General features: G+C 44.4%; 1 protein-coding gene and 1 pseudogene across 2 annotated transcripts in view; one reads left to right on the top strand and one right to left on the bottom strand.

Moving 5' to 3' along the window:
- LOC122924959 (gastrula zinc finger protein XlCGF26.1-like) overlaps nt 1-9,046 on the bottom strand; it is a 125,386-nt gene extending 116,340 nt beyond the window's left edge. The window contains exon 1 of one of the 2 annotated variants that reach the window (XM_044276502.1): nt 7,842-9,046. In XM_044276502.1, coding sequence (XP_044132437.1) covers nt 7,842-9,039 — 1,198 coding nt within the window. In that variant the 5' untranslated portion in view covers nt 9,040-9,046. The remainder of the gene's footprint in view (nt 1-7,841) is intronic. The other variant, XM_044276503.1, reaches the window with a different exon arrangement.
- LOC122924957 overlaps nt 1-17,899 on the top strand; it is a 291,897-nt pseudogene that overhangs the window by 85,287 nt on the left and 188,711 nt on the right.

The following is a 17,899-nucleotide window of genomic DNA, read 5'->3' as shown; positions in this document are numbered from 1 at the left end:
TTTTTTGAGGCTCCTTCAACATTGTTGCTAACCGACAGTCGAGGTCTAGCCTTTACAGGAGAATGGTCTCTGAATCCAGAGATCTTAAAACAAATTGCTTAGTGGAATCATGTTCAGTGCCAAGATGGAAACATTCCTTTCCCTTTATTAGGCGGAATATCCCTTGGCAGCCGATACCTTGTCCATTCCTTGGAGGTTCAGGCTGGCCTACATTTTTCCTCCAGTTTCCATGATAATTAGTGTATTGATGAAAATCAGGCTAGACCAGACGACAGTACAGCCATCATACTGTTCGGGCCAGAGAGGTCATGGTTCCCAACATGCTGGTGAGTCAAGGGTGTTACTGAGACTTCCCCCAGTGTAGACCATTGATATGAGGGCAATTAACTCTGCCAATATTTGTAAAGATTGATCCTAACAGCCTGAAGGTTGCTAGCCTCGATTTCTATCTAGAGGCCTCTCTGATGTCATGAAGATCCTACCACACTTTGAGCCTCAATCTACCAAAAGATAATTTTTCCTAACTCATTCAGTTGAGTCAAGATTATAACTTAAAGACTTCTCCCACTGCAGTTTGTGTGTGTCTAGGACACTAAACTCTGCCAAGACCTGAAGAGGTTCAGTTTGACAGCCTCTTTAAATATCTTGAAGCCTCTTTGATTAAATCAAGGATGATTCAAGGGTCAAGGGTGTATCTACAGACTTCCCCTAGTGCAAATTGTGTGTGTGTAGAGCACTGGACTCTGCCAGAACCTGTGGAGACTCAACCATACAGCCACAATATCAACCTAATGGTCTCTAAGACATAGTCTAGAAGACCTTGTCGTAGCCAGGTCTCCACTTAAAGGGCTTACACAAGGATTAAGTAAATCTATTCAACTTGAATTCTATTAAGGGGTGGATAGTTCTAAACCACAGATTATCAGCCTCTTAGGCTTCCTGCAAGACAATTTTGGAAAAGACTTTAGAATATCAACGTAAAAAGTCAAAATTTTGCCCATTCTGCAAGTTTATCCTTGTCACAATAGTCCTTGATAAAAGATTCCTGAAAGGTTTGCTAAGGTGTAGCCTTCCATACTCAGAATCTGTGTCAAAATAGGACTTGAACTTAGTCCTTAAAGTTTTAAGATCATCTCCCTTTGAACCTCTTGAGGAGGGCCCACATAAATACCTAATCTAAAGAGGTTATTCCCATCTGTCCATGACATCTGCCATAAGAACAGGGAGATTCTAGTCTTGTCATCAGTGGATCTGTACTTCAGATTCCTTCTTACTCCAAAGGATTGTTCTTTGGTAATTATAATCAGGTCTCCTCCTTCCAGTGTCTGTTATGAGCTTTACTGTAATGTTGAATATCATCTCCATTCCCTAGATCTTTCCAAATGTCCTGAGATCTATTTTGCCTGGAGTAAAGAGATCAGGAAGGTTGAGAATTTATTACTTAATTACCGGAAGGAACAATAAGCTCTCTTATGCACCATAGCTGCCAGGTGCCGGCTGTTTCATACAGCAGACACCAGCAGCTAATGTCAGTGACTGGTGGTAACTATGATCTGACTTTTAACCCTTCAGATGCTGTGGTCAAACATGAGGATCAGGGGAGCCGGATGCATTGTGCGGCAGCCTCAGTCCTCCGTAATGAACTGAAGCTGCCGCATGTTAGCTCCTATGAACCCCGTGCCTGTGGCAGAGCTTTATAGGAATACATTGTAACTCTCATAAACTCGAATGTTGGTGTATGAGAGAAGCAATGTGATGATTAGGTTTTTATAGTTCCCTATGGGAACAATAATATACAGTAAAAAAAGTAAAAAAAATAATTTAAAAAAAATAATCAAAAAATCAAAAAAATCACCCCCTTTCCCAAAATGTTAATAAAAAAATGGAAACTATAAAAAAAAATACACATCATGGGTATTGCAGTGTCAGAAAGCACCCATACTTTTAACAGCCTCTGGACCGCCTAACGCAGGATTGCGTTCCGGAGGCAGACGATTCATTCCTCCTTCACACTTCGGCGCGTCATCTCGCGAGACGCAAGATGACGCGCATAGCCGGCCTGCGCATGCGCATTGCGGGCTGGCAATAGTTAAAGGAGGAGTTCGTCACCAGCCTGCCAGTCAATGATCATCGCTGGCAGGCTGGTGATTTTCAAAAAATCAAATCACAAGCCAGTTAACACATTATATTTATAAATATAATATGTTAAATGGCTTCTGTGCTCCTCTGCTGGTCCTTTTCATCGGTTGGTCCCAGCAGAGGAGCACAGATCACTGTAAGTACACAAACACCACACACTTAGCCCCAGATCACCCCCATCACCCCAATTAACCCCTTGATCACCCCTTTCCATCACTAGTATTGATGGTTAGGTTTTAGGTTAGTTTAGGCCCCTTTGTTAGGTAGTTAGCGTCGGTTAGCGCCCAGCCCACCGCATCGCAGTCACTGATTCGCTGATTAGCGTATCGCTAATCAGCATTTGTACTTTTATAGTATCTGTAAGTGATCAGAACTGATCACAGTCAGATCTATAATAGTATTAGTGTCACCTTAGCTCTCCCTCCACCCAAAACGCAGTGTTTGCCCGATCAGGCCTGATCGGTTGCCCACACGTGCGTTCACACCCGCCCTGCCGCAGTGACAAAAAATATATATACTGCACAATCACTTTACACGCGCTGCGGCGATAAAAAAAAATCCGTTTTGATATTTTTTATCAATCGCAGCAGCTTCCTGTACTTCGCTAGCCTTCCATTTGTAAGACAGGCTTGCTTTTTTTCTTGGGTAGTCTTAGGGAATACCCCCTAAATTTAGTTGACCAAATGGCAAGTAAGGGGTATTCTTCTGAAGAGGCCTACAGGCTTCTGACCCAGTCGGATGAGGAATGGGAACCCTCATCTGACGAATCCAGTGGGTCAGAATACGAACTTGTAGAAAGCAGTGGCAGTCTGACCCAAAGTTCGGACGATGAGGTTGAGGTCCCTGATACCACCAGGCGTACCCGGCCCAGTGTTGCTAGACCACAGGTTGTGCAGGATCCGTTTCAAGGGCAGCAGAGTGGGGCTGGCGCTGTCGGATTACGTGGTAAGGCATACACCAGCAGCGCAGCCCATCCTGGACCTAGTTCCAGCACTGCCGTAGAACATAGTGAAGTGGCTAGCACCAGAAGGGCAGTTGAAGCTGGTACGGTGGCTTGTGCATTAGTTCCCCCGTCGCAGCCACCACACAGACAGGCCCATAGAGCCCCTAGAGTCCCTGAGGTGCTGGCAAACCCTGATTGGCAGCCCCCAACTTCAGCTGCACCAGTAGTTCCCCCTTTCACCGCCCAGTCTGGAGTTCGGGTTGAGACAACTCAGATCGGATCGGCACTGTTTTTTTTTGAGCTGCTCTTGACTGCGGAGCTCTTGGACTTAGTCGTGGCAGAAACAAATCGGTATGCCACTCAATTTATAGCCGCCAACCCGGGAAGCTTTTATGCCCAGTCTTTCCGGTGGAAACCCGTCCAAGTTTCCGAATATAAAAAATTATCTGGGCCTTCTCCTCAACATGGGCCTGACAAAAAAGCATGAATTGCGGTCATATTGGTCCACGAACCCAATTCATCACGTGCCCATGTTCTCTGCTGCCATGTCCAGGATACGATTTGAGACCATCCTGCGTTTCCTGCACTTATTCGGCCCCTCATAGGCCACCTTAACACCAAATTTGCAGATTTGTATACTCCTGAGCAAAACATCTGCATAGATGAGTCCCGGATACATTTTACCGGGCGCCTTGGCTTCAAACAATACATCCCAAGCAAGCGCGCCCGGTATGGGATCAAATTGTATAAGCTCTGTGAAAGGGCCACAGGCTATACGCACAAATTTCGAGTCTATGAGGGTAAAGATCAGACCCTGGAGCCGGTCGGTTGCCCTGACTACCTGGGGAGCAGTGGGAAGACAGTCTGGGACTTGGTGTCACCCTTATTTGGCAAGGGGTACCATCTTTATGTGGACAATTTCTACACAAGTGTGCCCGTCTTCTTCGCACGGTGCTGTGGCACCGGGCGACCTAGTTGCCGGGGCTTCCCCCAATGGCTCGTTACTGCCCGTCTTGCAAGGGGGGAGAGGGCTGCCTTGCAGACACAACAATCCTAATAGAACGAGCAACCAGTGTCATTGAAAAGCCCCTCTCGGTCCACGACTTTAATTTGCTCATGGGAGGGGTGGACTGCAATGACCAGATGTTGGCTCCTTATTTAGTGTCCCGCTGCACCAAACGCTGGTATAAGAAGGTGTCTGTATATTTAATTAAATTGGCTATGTACAATAGTTTTGTTCTCTACAGTAAGGCTGGGAGAACAGGATCCTTCCTCAAATTTGAGGAAGAGATCATCGAGAACCTCCTGTATCCAGGAGGTTCCGTGGCCCCATCCACCAGTGTAGTGAGCCGTCTACAAGAGCGACATTTCCCCAATGTCGTTGCTGGTACCTCAACCCAAGCGCCACCCCGAAAAAGATGTTGTGTCTGTAGCAGGAGTGGAATAAGGCGTGACACCCGCTATTTCTGTCCTGACTGCCCTGACCACCCTGCCCTATGCTTAGGGGAGTGTTTCCAGAAGTACCACACACAGGTACACTATTAGCATAGGGATTGCGTGACACAGGACAGGCACACAGGGCTCTTAGGGCCCTTTCACTCACAGCTGCTGCAAACCTCTCCTTTCACCTGGGACAAAGTGCATAATGTACTTCGCCACATCTCTGGGCGCTTTGCACATTGTCCCATGGGGAAGGAGAGGTTTGTCATATAAAGGTAAAAAACAAAAAACAAATCACCGGTAAGCAAAAAAGTTAATGTTCTGTTCCAAAAGTTCAATAAAGTTTATAAAAGTGAATGTTCTGTTCAAATGTTATATAAAGTTAATGTTAATAAATTTATTGCGTTGCGGACTGTTTTTTTTTTTTACCTTCCAGGTGGACCAACCGATGAACCAGCTGCAGCACTGATGTGCATTCTGACAGAAGCATTGCGCTGCTGTCAGATTACACGTAAGTCGGTGTATGCGGTGCTGCAAGACGAGATTTCTCCTCTGCAGTAAAAAAGATACGTTTGCCGAGGCTTATGAGCTGAGGGGCGGTGTTCATATGCTTTGGCAAACACGTTGTATATAAAAAAAAATATAATAATAAATCCCGGCAATGATTTATTCATCCAAATCGATTGAATGGAGAAATCGGGTTTGCCAGGGCATACGAGCTGAGTGGGTTTGGATGTTGGGCGGAGCTCCTATGTCCTGGCAGACGTCTTTCCCCTCCTCTTTTTTTTGGCAGAGATTTTTTCATCCACATTGATCGATGCGAATGAAGAAATCTGTGCCGTTCATTTTTTCTTTCAGCCCAGAGGCGTATGCTCAATATAAGGAGAATAGCAGAAACTCTTAATGCTGGCCATACATGTAATGATTGCGGAGACCCTCAAATGCCAGGGCAATACAAACACCCCACAAATGACCCCATTTTGGAAAGAAGACACCCCAAGGTATTCGCTGAGGGGCATATTGAGTCCATGAAAGATTGAAATTTTTGTCCCAAGTTAGCGGAAATGGAGACTTTGTGAGAAAAAAATAAATAAATCAATTTCCGCTAACTTGTACCAAAAAAATAAATCTATGAACTTGCCATGCCCCTCATGGAATACCTTGGGTGTCTTCTTTCCAAAATGGGGTCACATGTGGGGTATTTATACTGCCCTGGCATTTTAGGGGCCCTAAAGCGTGAGAAGAAATCTGGAATCCAAATGTCTAAAAATGCCCTCCTAAAAGGAATTTGGGCCCCTTTGCGCGCCTAGGCTGCAAAAAAGTGTCACACATGTGGTATCGCCGTACTCAGGAGAAGTTGGGGAATGTGTTTTGGGGTGTCGTTTTACATATACCCATGCTGGGTGACAGAAATATCTCTCTAAAATGACAACTTTGTATAAAAAAAAAATGAGAAAAGTTGACTTTTAGAGGGATATTTCTCTCACCCAGCATGGGTATATGTAAAAATACACCCAAAAACACATTGCCCTACTTCTTCTGAGTACGGCGATACCACATGTGTGACACATTTTTGCAGCCTAGGTGGGCAAAGGAGCCCAAATTCTAAGAGGATTTCACAGGGCATTTTTTACACATTTGGATTTCAAACGCATTAGGGCCCCTAAAATGCCAGGGCAGTATAAATACCCCACAAGTGACCCCATTTTGGAAAGAAGACACCACAAGGTATTTTGTGATGGGCATAGTGAGTTCATGGAAGTTTTTATTTTTTGTCACAAGTTAGTGGCATATGAGACTTTGTAAGAAAAAAAAAATCATCATTTTCCGCTAACTTGTGACAAAAAATTAAAACTTTTATGAACTCACTATGCCCATCAGCGAATACCTTAGGGTGTCTACTTTCCAAAATTGGGTCATTTGTGGGGTGTTTCTACTGTCTGGGCATTGTAGAACCTCAGGAAACATGACAGGTGCTCAGAAAGTCAGAGCTGCTTCAAAATGCGGAAATTCACATTTTTGTACCATAGTTTGGAAATGCTATAACTTTTGCGCAAACCAATAAATATACACTTATTGCATTTTTTTTATCAAAGACATGTAGAACAATACATTTTGAGAAAGATTTATATATAAATGTAGTTTTATTTGAAAAAATTTACAACTGAAAGTGAAAAATTTCATTTTTTTGCCAGAAATTCGGTAAATTTTGATTAATAACAAAAAAAAGTTAAAAATGTCAGCAGCAATGAAATACCACCAAATGAAAGCTCTATTAGTGAGAAGAAAAGGAGGTAAAATTCATTTGGGTGGTAAGTTGTATGACCGAGCAATAAACCGTGAAAATAGTGTGGTGCAGAATTGTAAAAAGTGGTCTGGTCATTAAGGGGGTTTAAGCTAGGGGACCTGAGGTGGTTAAACTATAAAATATTTTTCAGATATGGCAAAACGAAAAAAAAAAGGCAAAATGGTTTATTAGATGTTTTTTGGTCTCTTCACATCCCACAAAAAATTTAATAAAGTAAAATAAAACAAATTAAAAAAAGTGAGCAAAAAAATAACCCTACAGATCATCCCTCAAAAAATGAGCCCTCACACAGCTCTGTACACATAAAGTTATAGCGGTCACAATATGGCGATGGCGATGAAAATAAGAAAAAAACCTTTTTATTCAAAGTATTTTTTTTCTGTATTAAAATGCAAAAAAATATATATATATATATGTGGTATGGCCATAATTGTACTGACCTGGAGAATGAAATTAACAGGTCAGTTTTACCATATAGGGAACACCGTAAAAACAAAACATAAAACTGTTGTGTAACTGCGTTATTTTTACAATTTCACCCCACATGGAATTTTTTTACATCTCCCCCTACACTGTTTGCAATATTAAATGATGGAGTTAGAAAATGCAACTTGTCCCACAAAAACAAGCGTTCATACGGCTATGTTAACATAAAAAAGTAATATAAATAAAAAAGTAAAAAATGAAAATGTGAAAAACCCTCCGGGGCTGAAAGTATAAATATAAGTCATGAACAGAACAGAATATATGTCTTCCTAAACAGGATTTATCAGATGTTTTATAGAAGCCGTTATGTGACATCAATTAAACTTTTATATCCAAATACACAACCTGAAATGAAAACAATGTCTATGACCCAGTGATATATTGTTTCATTATATTGTGGCCACATGGCTTCTCTCTTGTGCGACTACACTAATGACCCCTAATTATGGATTTAGAAACCAAAACATTTTTCTCATTCTGAATGATGCTTCTCTCATGTGTGATTCTTCTTATGTTTTAGAAGACTTGATTTATCTGAAAAAAGTTTGCCACATTCTAAACACGAATATGGCTTCTCTCCTGTGTGAATTCTCTCATGTTTAACAAGATTTGATTTCTGTGTAAAATTTTTCCCACATTCTGAACATGAATATGGCTTCTCTCCTGTGTGATATCTCTCATGTTTAACAAGATCTGATTTATCTGTAAAACATTTTCCACATTCTGAACATGAATATGGTTTCTCTCCTGTATGACATTTCTGGTGTTTAACAAGATTTGATTTCTGTGTAAAACATTTACCACATTCTGAACATGAATATGGCTTCTCTCCTGTGTGATATCTCTCATGTTTAACAAGATCTGATTTATCTGTAAAACATTTCTCACATTCTGAACATGAATATGGTTTCACTCCTGTGTGTCTTCTCTTATGTCTAACAAGATGTGGTTTCTCAGTAAAGCATTTCCCACATTCTGAACATGAATACGGCTTTTCCCCAGTGTGAATTCTTTCATGCTTAACAAGATTTGATTTCACTGTAAAACATTTACCACATTCTGAACATGAATAAGGCTTTTCCCCAGTGTGAATTCTCTCATGTTGAACAAGATTTGATTTATCTGTAAAACTTTTCCCACATTCTGAACATGTATATGATTTCTCTCCTGTGTGACTTCTCTCATGTGTAACAAGATTTGATTTGCGTGTGAAACATTTCCCACATTCTGAACATGAATACGGCTTTTCCCCAGTGTGAATTATCTCATGTTTAACAAGATGTGATTTGTGTTTAAAACATTTCCCACATTCTCTACATGTATATGCTTTCTCTCCTGTGTGACATCTCTGATGTGTAACAAGATTTGATTTCTGTGTAAAACATTTCCCACATTCTGAACACGAAAATAGCTTCTCTCCTGTGTGACTTCTCTCATGAATAACAAGATGTGATTTCTGTGTGAAACATTTCCTACATTCTGAACATGAATACATTTTCTCTCCTTTGTGACGTCTTTGGTGTGTAGAAAGTCCTGAGTGGTTTGTGGATTCTTTACCAAAATGAAACCTTTTAATCCTTTTCTGACTTGTACTTGCGGTAACAATCTGTGATCGGTCAGGAGAAGGTTCCTCATAATTAGGAGGATTATATGACAGATCTGTACTGTGAAGTCCTGGATGTACATTAATGGTAATGAGGTTTTCTCCTGAAGAGCGCTGCATGATATCTTCATCTAGTGGTAACATGACATTTTCACATTTCTTACTGGGATTTTCTGTTAAGATAAAAATGAAAATTAGTTTGAAATGTATGTAGACAAATGTAGACAAACATATTAAATTCCAATTAGGCTGGAAGTTGATCCAGCAGGAAGGAGAAGTGTTCATTCTTTTAGAATCCATTCCTGACTTTGGCCAAAAAAACTGCACTTGTGATCTCAGCCTTACAAAGCTTTTATAACGTCCTGACAAAGTCCAGGATTCTGGTTTACACCAGGTCATGACTTTTATTACATACAGTAAATAATGACTTAACAAAACTAAAACATTTGAAAAGCCTGACCATGTCTGGAAACGAGCCCTGCTCTCTGCCAACACATTTTGCCTTTCAACAGCAACTAGACATAATTTGAATAAAACAAGGAGCATCATGGTTGTAGCTGGTGGGGGACATCATGGTTTGGAGCTGGTGAAGGGGGCCATCATGGTTTGGAGCTGGTGGGGGGGACATCATGGTTTGGAGCTGGTGAAGGGGGGAATCATTATTTGGGGCTGGTGGAGGGAACATCGTGGTTTGGAGCTGGTGAAGGGGGCCATCATGATTTGGGGCTGGTGGAGGGAACATCATGGTTTGGAGCTGGTGAAGGGGGGGGGGCATCATTATTTGGAGCTGGTGGTTGGGACATCATGGTTTGGAGCTGGTGAAGGGGGCCATCATGATTTGGGGCTGGTGGAGGGAACATCATGGTTTGGAGCTGGTGGAGGGGGCCATCATGATTTGGGGCTGGTGGAGGGAACATTATGGTTTGGAGCTGGTGAAGGGGGGGGGGCATCATTATTTGGAGCTGGTGGTTGGGACATCATGGTTTGGAGCTGGTGAAGGGGGTCATCATGATTTGGGGCTGGTGGAGGGAACATCATGGTTTGGAGCTGGTGGAGGGGGGCATCATGATTTGTAGTTAGTGTGAAGACATCATGGTTTGGAGCTGCTTTGCTGTCTCATGGTCTGGACACTCTGCAACCATTGGGTAAACAATTGGGCATATTTTCTAATCCTGTTTAAAACGTACAGAGTAAATCTAAAGATGCTCCACATTTATCACAGGAGCTTGGGCTGGAGGACAGATCTGCTGCGCAGCTACACAAGTCTGTCTACCTCTATACCACTTAGTGGTTGGCTTTTCTGTCACAATGGAGCACCGTAAGCCCCGCCCCTGCAGAACTTGCCTGTTGTTTCTATATCTGGAACCTTAAAATCCCCCCTTTTTGGGCAGATTATAAGAGCAGCACAGATCAGTCACTGGTTATCTACCAGCAAGTTCACACATAGCAGATCAGATGCAGACATTTCTGTGACTGTCCCGCTGCCCTGAATGTGGCTTGTAATAATCCATGCACCTGCTGCAGAAACAACCCAATACATGGAAATTTCTACAATAAATGTGCCCTGTGTGAACACGCTCTAATGCAGCTGGAACATTCTGGGACATGCAGTTACTGCTAGAAGTCACACGTTCAATCTGAAGGGGATGAGCAGATAATCGCTTAAGTGATGGACAACATGGTCACATTTAGCAATTTAAAGCCGATGCCGGACAAGAATTTTACTACAAATTTTTTCACATTTTATTGAGACACCAACGACTTACAATACTTTCCCACTGGCGTTTTGGCTTTCTGTTTGTGAGATCCGTCATGAGCTCTACCAAGCAGCCCAAAACGGATCGGTTTTGACCTAATGCATTCTGAATGGAAAAGGATCCGCTATAAGAGACTGGTGCTCCTCCATTACATGTCACTGCACACACGTGTATACACTGCACATGACGGCTCTTATCTTGTGATATAAGAGGCTGGTGCTCCTCCATTACATGTCACTGCACGCACGTGTACACACTGCACATGACGGGTCTTACCCTGTGATATAAGAGGCTGGTGCTCCTCCATTACATGTCACTGCACACACGTGTACACACTGCACATGACGGCTCTTACCCTGTGATATAAGAGGCTGGTGCTCCTCCATTACATGTCACTGCACACACGGGTATACACTGCACATGACGGCTCTTACACTGTGATATAAGAGGCTGGTGCTCCTCCATTACATGTCACTGCACACACGTGTATACACTGCACATGACGGCTCTTACCCTGTGATATAAGAGGCTGGTGCTCCTCCATTACATGTCACTGCACACACGTGTACACACTGCACATGACGGCTCTTACCCTGTGATATAAGAGGCTGGTGCTCCTCCATTACATGTCACTGCACACACGGGTATACACTGCACATGACGGCTCTTACACTGTGATATAAGAGGCTGGTGCTCCTCCATTACATGTCACTGCACACACGTGTACACACTGCACATGACGGCTCTTACCCTGTGATATAAGAGGCTGGTGCTCCTCCATTACATGTCACTGCACACACGGGTATACACTGCACATGACGGCTCTTACACTGTGATATAAGAGGCTGGTGCTCCTCCATTACATGTCACTGCACACACGTGTATACACTGCACATGACGGCTCTTACCCTGTGATATAAGAGGCTGGTGCTCCTCCATTACATGTCACTGCACACACGTGTACACACTGCACATGACGGCTCTTACCCTGTGATATAAGAGGCTGGTGCTCCTCCATTACATGTCACTGCACACACGTGTATACACTGCACATGATGGCTCTTACCGTGTGATATAAGAGGCTGGTGCTCCTCCATTACATGTCACTGCACACACGTGTATACACTGCACATGGCGGCTCTTACCCTGTGATATAAGAGGCTGGTGCTCCTCCATTACATGTCACTGCACACACGTGTATACACTGCACATGGCGGCTCTTACCCTGTGATATAAGAGGCTGGTGCTCCTCCATTACATGTCACTGCACACACGTGTATACACTGCACATGATGGCTCTTACCGTGTGATATAAGAGGCTGGTGCTCCTCCATTACATGTCACTGCACACACGTGTATACACTGCACATGGCGGCTCTTACCCTGTGATATAAGAGGCTGGTGCTCCTCCATTACATGTCACTGCACACACGTGTACACACTGCACATGACGGGTCTTACCTTGTGATATAAGAGGCTGGTGCTCCTCCATCACATGTCACTGCACACACGTGTATACACTGCACATGACGGCTCTTACCCTGTGATATAAGAGGCTGGAGCTCCTCCATTACATGTCACTGCACACACGAGTATACACTGCACATGACGGGTCTTACCTTGTGATATAAGAGGCTGGTGCTCCTCCATCATGGCCTCCTTGTACAGGTCCTTGTGTCCTTCTATATACTCCCACTCCTCCATGGAGAAATAGACAGTGACGTCCTGACACCTTATAGGAACCTGACAACACAATGACACCGTCATCACCCAGACCCCTCCAGTGCTGTTACTGGAGAATTTCCCAGCATTCCCAGCAGTGTCACCTCTCCAGTCAGCAGCTCCATCATCTTGTGGGTGAGTTCTAGGATCTTCTGCTCATGTATCAGGGGGTGAGGGGGAGGCTCTGTGATGGGGTGAGGGGTCCTGCACCGCCCTCCTGACTCCTGGAGATGGATGATGGGAGTCACACAGTCCCCCGATGTCTTCTTCACTATTGTGTACTCCTGTGGAAGGAGAGAGACACTTAGGGAATAAACCCTTCAGGGGCCATGTGCTCTCCTCCGGCCCTCTCCTCCTGGTACAACGTGCCTACTTACCTTCTCATGGCTCCTACAACATGACTACTGGTCACCGGTCACATGACACATCACTCACCATATTGGGGACTGATCTTCAGGTTCTCCATTACTTGGAAGGTGTGGAGGCAGTTCTACAGGACCCCGGACTCTTCTTATCACTTCCTATGATGGATTCTCCTCCCCAATGTCTGACTTGTTACAGAATACAATACAGAGGAGAGAAATCTAGAACAGTTTACCTCTCCGCTCAGCAGGCAGATGATCTCCAAGGTGAGGTCTAATATTCTTCTGCTGATCTCCTTCCTGTCCATCCTTGGTGGTCGTTCAGGAGAAGAGGAGAGAACTGGATGAGCTGGAGGCTTCTAGTACTGCAGGTGCCTTTATGAGAAGAGGAGAGGAAATCATCCAGCGGACAAGACCAGATGTCACCTCCAGAATCGCACTTCCTGAGCCTGGAGGGGCCCCGCTTCTCAGAGCCCCCACCACATGGATTCCAGGGGCCCCAACATGGAGATCTCTGGTGGCTCCACAGGAGATAAATGTCTGATAGATGCAGGTCCCACCTCTGGGCTGTGCTAAGCTGTGTCCAGAACTCCTAGAGAAGAGACTGGAGAGAGCTGAGCTCAGGCCGGGCCCCGCTCCATTCATTATCCTCCTGGAGGCAGGGGCCCCTCACCAGGACAGTCAGGGGCCAGCGAATGATGACAACTCCCACTATCCCCACTACTCCTCCCCCATCATACTAAGCTGAGGAGCGGAGAAGGATTCCTTGTGTGTAATGGAGGAGAATCTCCAGAGGTGACATGTCTGAGCTCTCCACCACACTGTCTCCTCACAGCTCATCTTACCTGCAGGCTGGAGGAATGGCTGATACCAGAGAGAACAAGAGCCCTGACTACCGACCAGGACCTGCCCAGTGTCTGCTGCACTGCCAGAGCTGAAGGACCTGGGGTGACGTCACCGTCATGTGATCAGTGCAGGGGGCGGGGCTCAGCAGTGGAAAGGAAAAGAGGTGGTGAAGGACCTGTGATGATGTCACTGTCATTTGATTAATGTAGGGGGCGGGGCTCGTCAGTGGAGAGAGGAGGTGGTGAAGGACCTGTGATGTCACATCATGTGATCAGTGAAGGAGGCGGAGTCAGCTGTACAAAGTAGATAAGAAGGAGGAGGAGCTGTAATTGTGGACATGTGAGGGATGATCCTGGGAGGGAAGGGATGCAAATGAGCTCTTAACAAGCTCTGCCTCTGATGCCACCAGATGTAAGGCTGCTCTCCTATAAGTGAATGTTCAGCTCTTAAAATAAGCCTTGAGACATGACTTGGATATTAAATAAGCCAGCACCTCATCTGCAGACAGCTGTTTCGGGGTGATTGCCCCTCATCAGTGCAGAGCAGAGAGCACTGGCTTAACTGGTTGAGAGGCCAATATCCAAGTCATGTCTCAAGGCTTATTTTAAGAGCTGAACATTGACTTATAGGAGAGCTGCCTTACATCTGGTGGCATCAGAGGCAGAGCTTGTTAAGAGCTCATTTGCATCCCTTCCCTCCCAAAATTCCAGAGGAGCATGTATGTCCTATAAGTCTCCTCACTGATCAAGGTGCTCTCTGCCTAAGGAGAGTTAGTTCCCCCCAGGGATGATCCTTGTATGGAGAAAGCATTTTATGATTTCTTTCCTACAGAACTGGAAAAATGCTGGGAGTTGTAGTTCTCACCTCTGAAACCTACAATAACAGCCTGGAGTTTTATATATCAGAGGAGAAGAGTACAGAATGTTATATGATATCTGAGAGGTAACAGTCTGGACATTGTGAGAGTTGTAGTTCTCTCCTCTGATATACTATTGTCTGGACATGCTGGGGGTTGTAGTTCTCTCCTCTGATATACTATTGTCTGGACATGCTGGGGGTTGTAGTTCTCTGATATAACAGTTTGTACAGAGCTGTGGTCGCCTCTCTAGAGTCTCCTATTGACGACATAAAAGACTGAGATGTAATTGTTCCCGGGAATGCAGGTCTTAGCGGAACAGGGTATCAATTCTTGACTAGTTTTGAGCACGAATATTTGAATCGCGAACATTAATCGCGAATATCGGCCCTTTGAGAATTTGCGAATATTTAGAAAATAGTGATATATATTCGTAATTTTGAATATTTTTTTTCAGCAGTAACCCCACCTTCTTGCTTTTGGGCCAATGAGAAGGCTGCAATGTCTTTGTCTGAGCTTAGCAACATCCCTAGCAACCAATAGGAAAGCTGCCTCCTCCCCCTTACTATATAAGAACCTCCCAGCAGACATTTTCTATAGTTTTTTAAGGTTCTGCGAGAGAGGGCAGTGTCATTGCTGAGCTCTGTGCTTTCCACACTACAGTAGATAGATAGTTCGATAGCTTATATATAATACAGATAGTTAGTGGGAGATAGTCGGTGTAGGTTATATCCTGATATAGTGGAGCTGATAGGTTGCAGTGCAGGGTGTTAGGTTCTGCTGTCCATACATACATGCAGACCTGCTAAAATGTGAAGTTTCACGTATTGTGCAAAAATATTTGCATCGTTAGTGCCGATTTGCACAATCGAGAATATATTGGAGCACTCTAACTGCATATAAAGCCATTTTTAATGTTCTGCCGTGCATTTTCTCCAGTCTTAGGAAACTTCTAGCAACTTGGAAAATGAAAGTTACCCATGCCTGTATTTCGCACGCATTACGCAAATATTACATTGACGATTTTTCACGATCAAGAAAATAATCTAAAATTTGCGAATATATGATGAATATTCACCCAAATATTCATGAAATATTGCGAATTCGAACATAGCCCCTGCCGCTCATCCTGACTGTGACCTTATTCAGACTTCGATAGTCGATACAGGGCCATAAGGATCCATCTTTTTTCTGCACAAAGACGACCCTGGCACCGGCTAGTGAAGTAGATTTCAAGATAAAACCCCTCTTGAGATACTCCTTGATGTAATCAGACATCGCTTGGGTCTCGGGAAGTGAGAGTGGGTAGACTCGACCACGAGGAGGCATGGCACCAGTCAGGAGGTCAATCGGACAATCATATGAACGATGAGGAGGCAGGGTCTCGGCCTCTTTCTTACTGAAGACATCCGCAAAACTGGCATACTGCTGCAGAAGTCCAGCCAGGTTTACAGGTACAGTAGACAAGGTAGCAGGTCGGACCTCAGATAAGCAGGTGGAGTGGCAGGATGATCCCCAACGCAGAATATGACCGGACTGCCAGTCCAGAACTGGAGTGTGTTGATGCAGCCAGGGAAGACCAAGAATAACCGGATTCACGGACGCTGGCAGCACATAGAAGGAGATCATCTCTGAATGTAGGACCCCTATTTGCAACTTAAGGGGCTTAGTAACAGAAAGCACAGGTTCAGGAAGTGGAAGTCCATTTAAGGAAGCCACTGACAGAGACCTTTCTAGATGGATGGTAGGAAGCCGGTACTGATGGACCAGAGTATGCTGAATGAAGTTACTGGCTGACCCAAAGTCCAAGAATGTAGGCACAGACAGTGTGACTCCCTTGTGAGAGAGAGTCACCATAACTGAAAATTTCGGAGAGGACTTCTCCTTTCTAGGACCACCTCTAACTGATCCTATACATTGGCGTTTCCGGCTTCTGCGGACAATTACGCACAAAGTGGACCTTGCCTCCACAATACAGACACAGGTTCTCTGCGTAAATGGTCCTGGTCAGATGATCGAAGGTGCTCTATTTGCATGGGCTCTTCAGATAGGGTGGACAATAGTGGAAGAATCTGCCTCTGGAAGAATGGAGCCAAATGAGGTGGTCTTCTGGTGCATGCGACCTCCTTAGAACGATCCCTAAAACGCATATCTATGCTTGTGGCCAAGGAGATCAGGTCATTCAGAGTACACGGACGGTCGCGACCAGCTAATTCATCCTTAATCCAGTTAGAAAGGCCCTCTCAGAACACCGCCAGTTGAGCCTCATTGTTCCATGCAGGTTTGGCAGCCAGGGTACGAAACTGGATAGCGTACTGACCCACAGACAAGGAACCCTGTTGTAGACGCAGCAGAGCTGATGCAGCGGAGGACGTGCGGCCAGGCTCTTCAAAAACCAGCCAGAAGGTAACATAGTAACATAGTAACATAGTACATAAGGCCGAAAAAAGACATTTGTCCATCCAGTTCGGCCTGTTATCCCGCAAGTTGATCCAGAGGAAGACCCCTCTCTAGTAGCTATAGCCTGTAATATTATTAAGCTCCAGAAATACATCCAGGCCCCTCCTGAACTCTTATAGTGAACTCACCATCACCACCTCCTCAGGCAGAGAGCTCCATAGTCTCACTGCTCTTACCGTAAAGAATCCTCTTCTATGTTTGTGTACAAACCTTCTTTCCTCCAGATGCAGAGGATGTCCCCTCGTCACAGTCACCGTCCTGGGAATGAATAGATGATGGGAGTGATCTCTGTACTGACCCTTGATATATTTATACATATTAATTAGATCTCCCCTCAGTCGTCTTTTTTCTAAAGTGAATAACCCTAATTTTGATAATCTTTCAGGGTCCTGTAGTTGCCCCATTCCAGTTATTACTTTAGTTGCCCTCCTCTGGACCTTCTCCAGCTCTGCTATGTCTGCCTTGTTTACAGGAGCCCAGAACTGTACACAGTACTCCATGTGTGGTCTGACTAGCGATTTGTAAAGTGGTAGGACTATGTTCTTATCACGGGAATCTATGCCCCTTCTGATGCAACCCATTATCTTGTTGGCCTTGGCAGCAGCTGCCTGACACTGGTTTTTGCAGCTTAGTTTGCTGTTTATTAAAATTCCTAGATCCTTTTCCATGTCAGTGTTACCGAGTGTTTTACCATTTAGTATGTACGGGTGACTTGCATTTTTCCTTCCCATGTGCATAACTTTACATTTATCAGTGTTAAACCCCATCTGCCACTTATCTGCCCAAGCCTCCAATCTATCCAGATCCCTCTGTAGTAGTATACTGTCCTCTGTAGTATATATACAGTATACTGTCCTCTGTAGCAGTATACTGTCCTCTGTAGTATATATACAGTATACTGTCCTCTGTAGTATATATACAGTATACTGTCCTCTGTAGTAGTATACTGTCCTCATCAGTGTAAATTACTTTACACA

The sequence above is a fragment of the Bufo gargarizans genome, chromosome 1 (assembly GCF_014858855.1).
Source record: "Bufo gargarizans isolate SCDJY-AF-19 chromosome 1, ASM1485885v1, whole genome shotgun sequence".
Taxonomy (NCBI): domain Eukaryota; kingdom Metazoa; phylum Chordata; class Amphibia; order Anura; family Bufonidae; genus Bufo; species Bufo gargarizans.
Note: the sequence above shows the minus strand (reverse complement) of the source record. Positions and strands in the feature narration are given on the sequence as shown.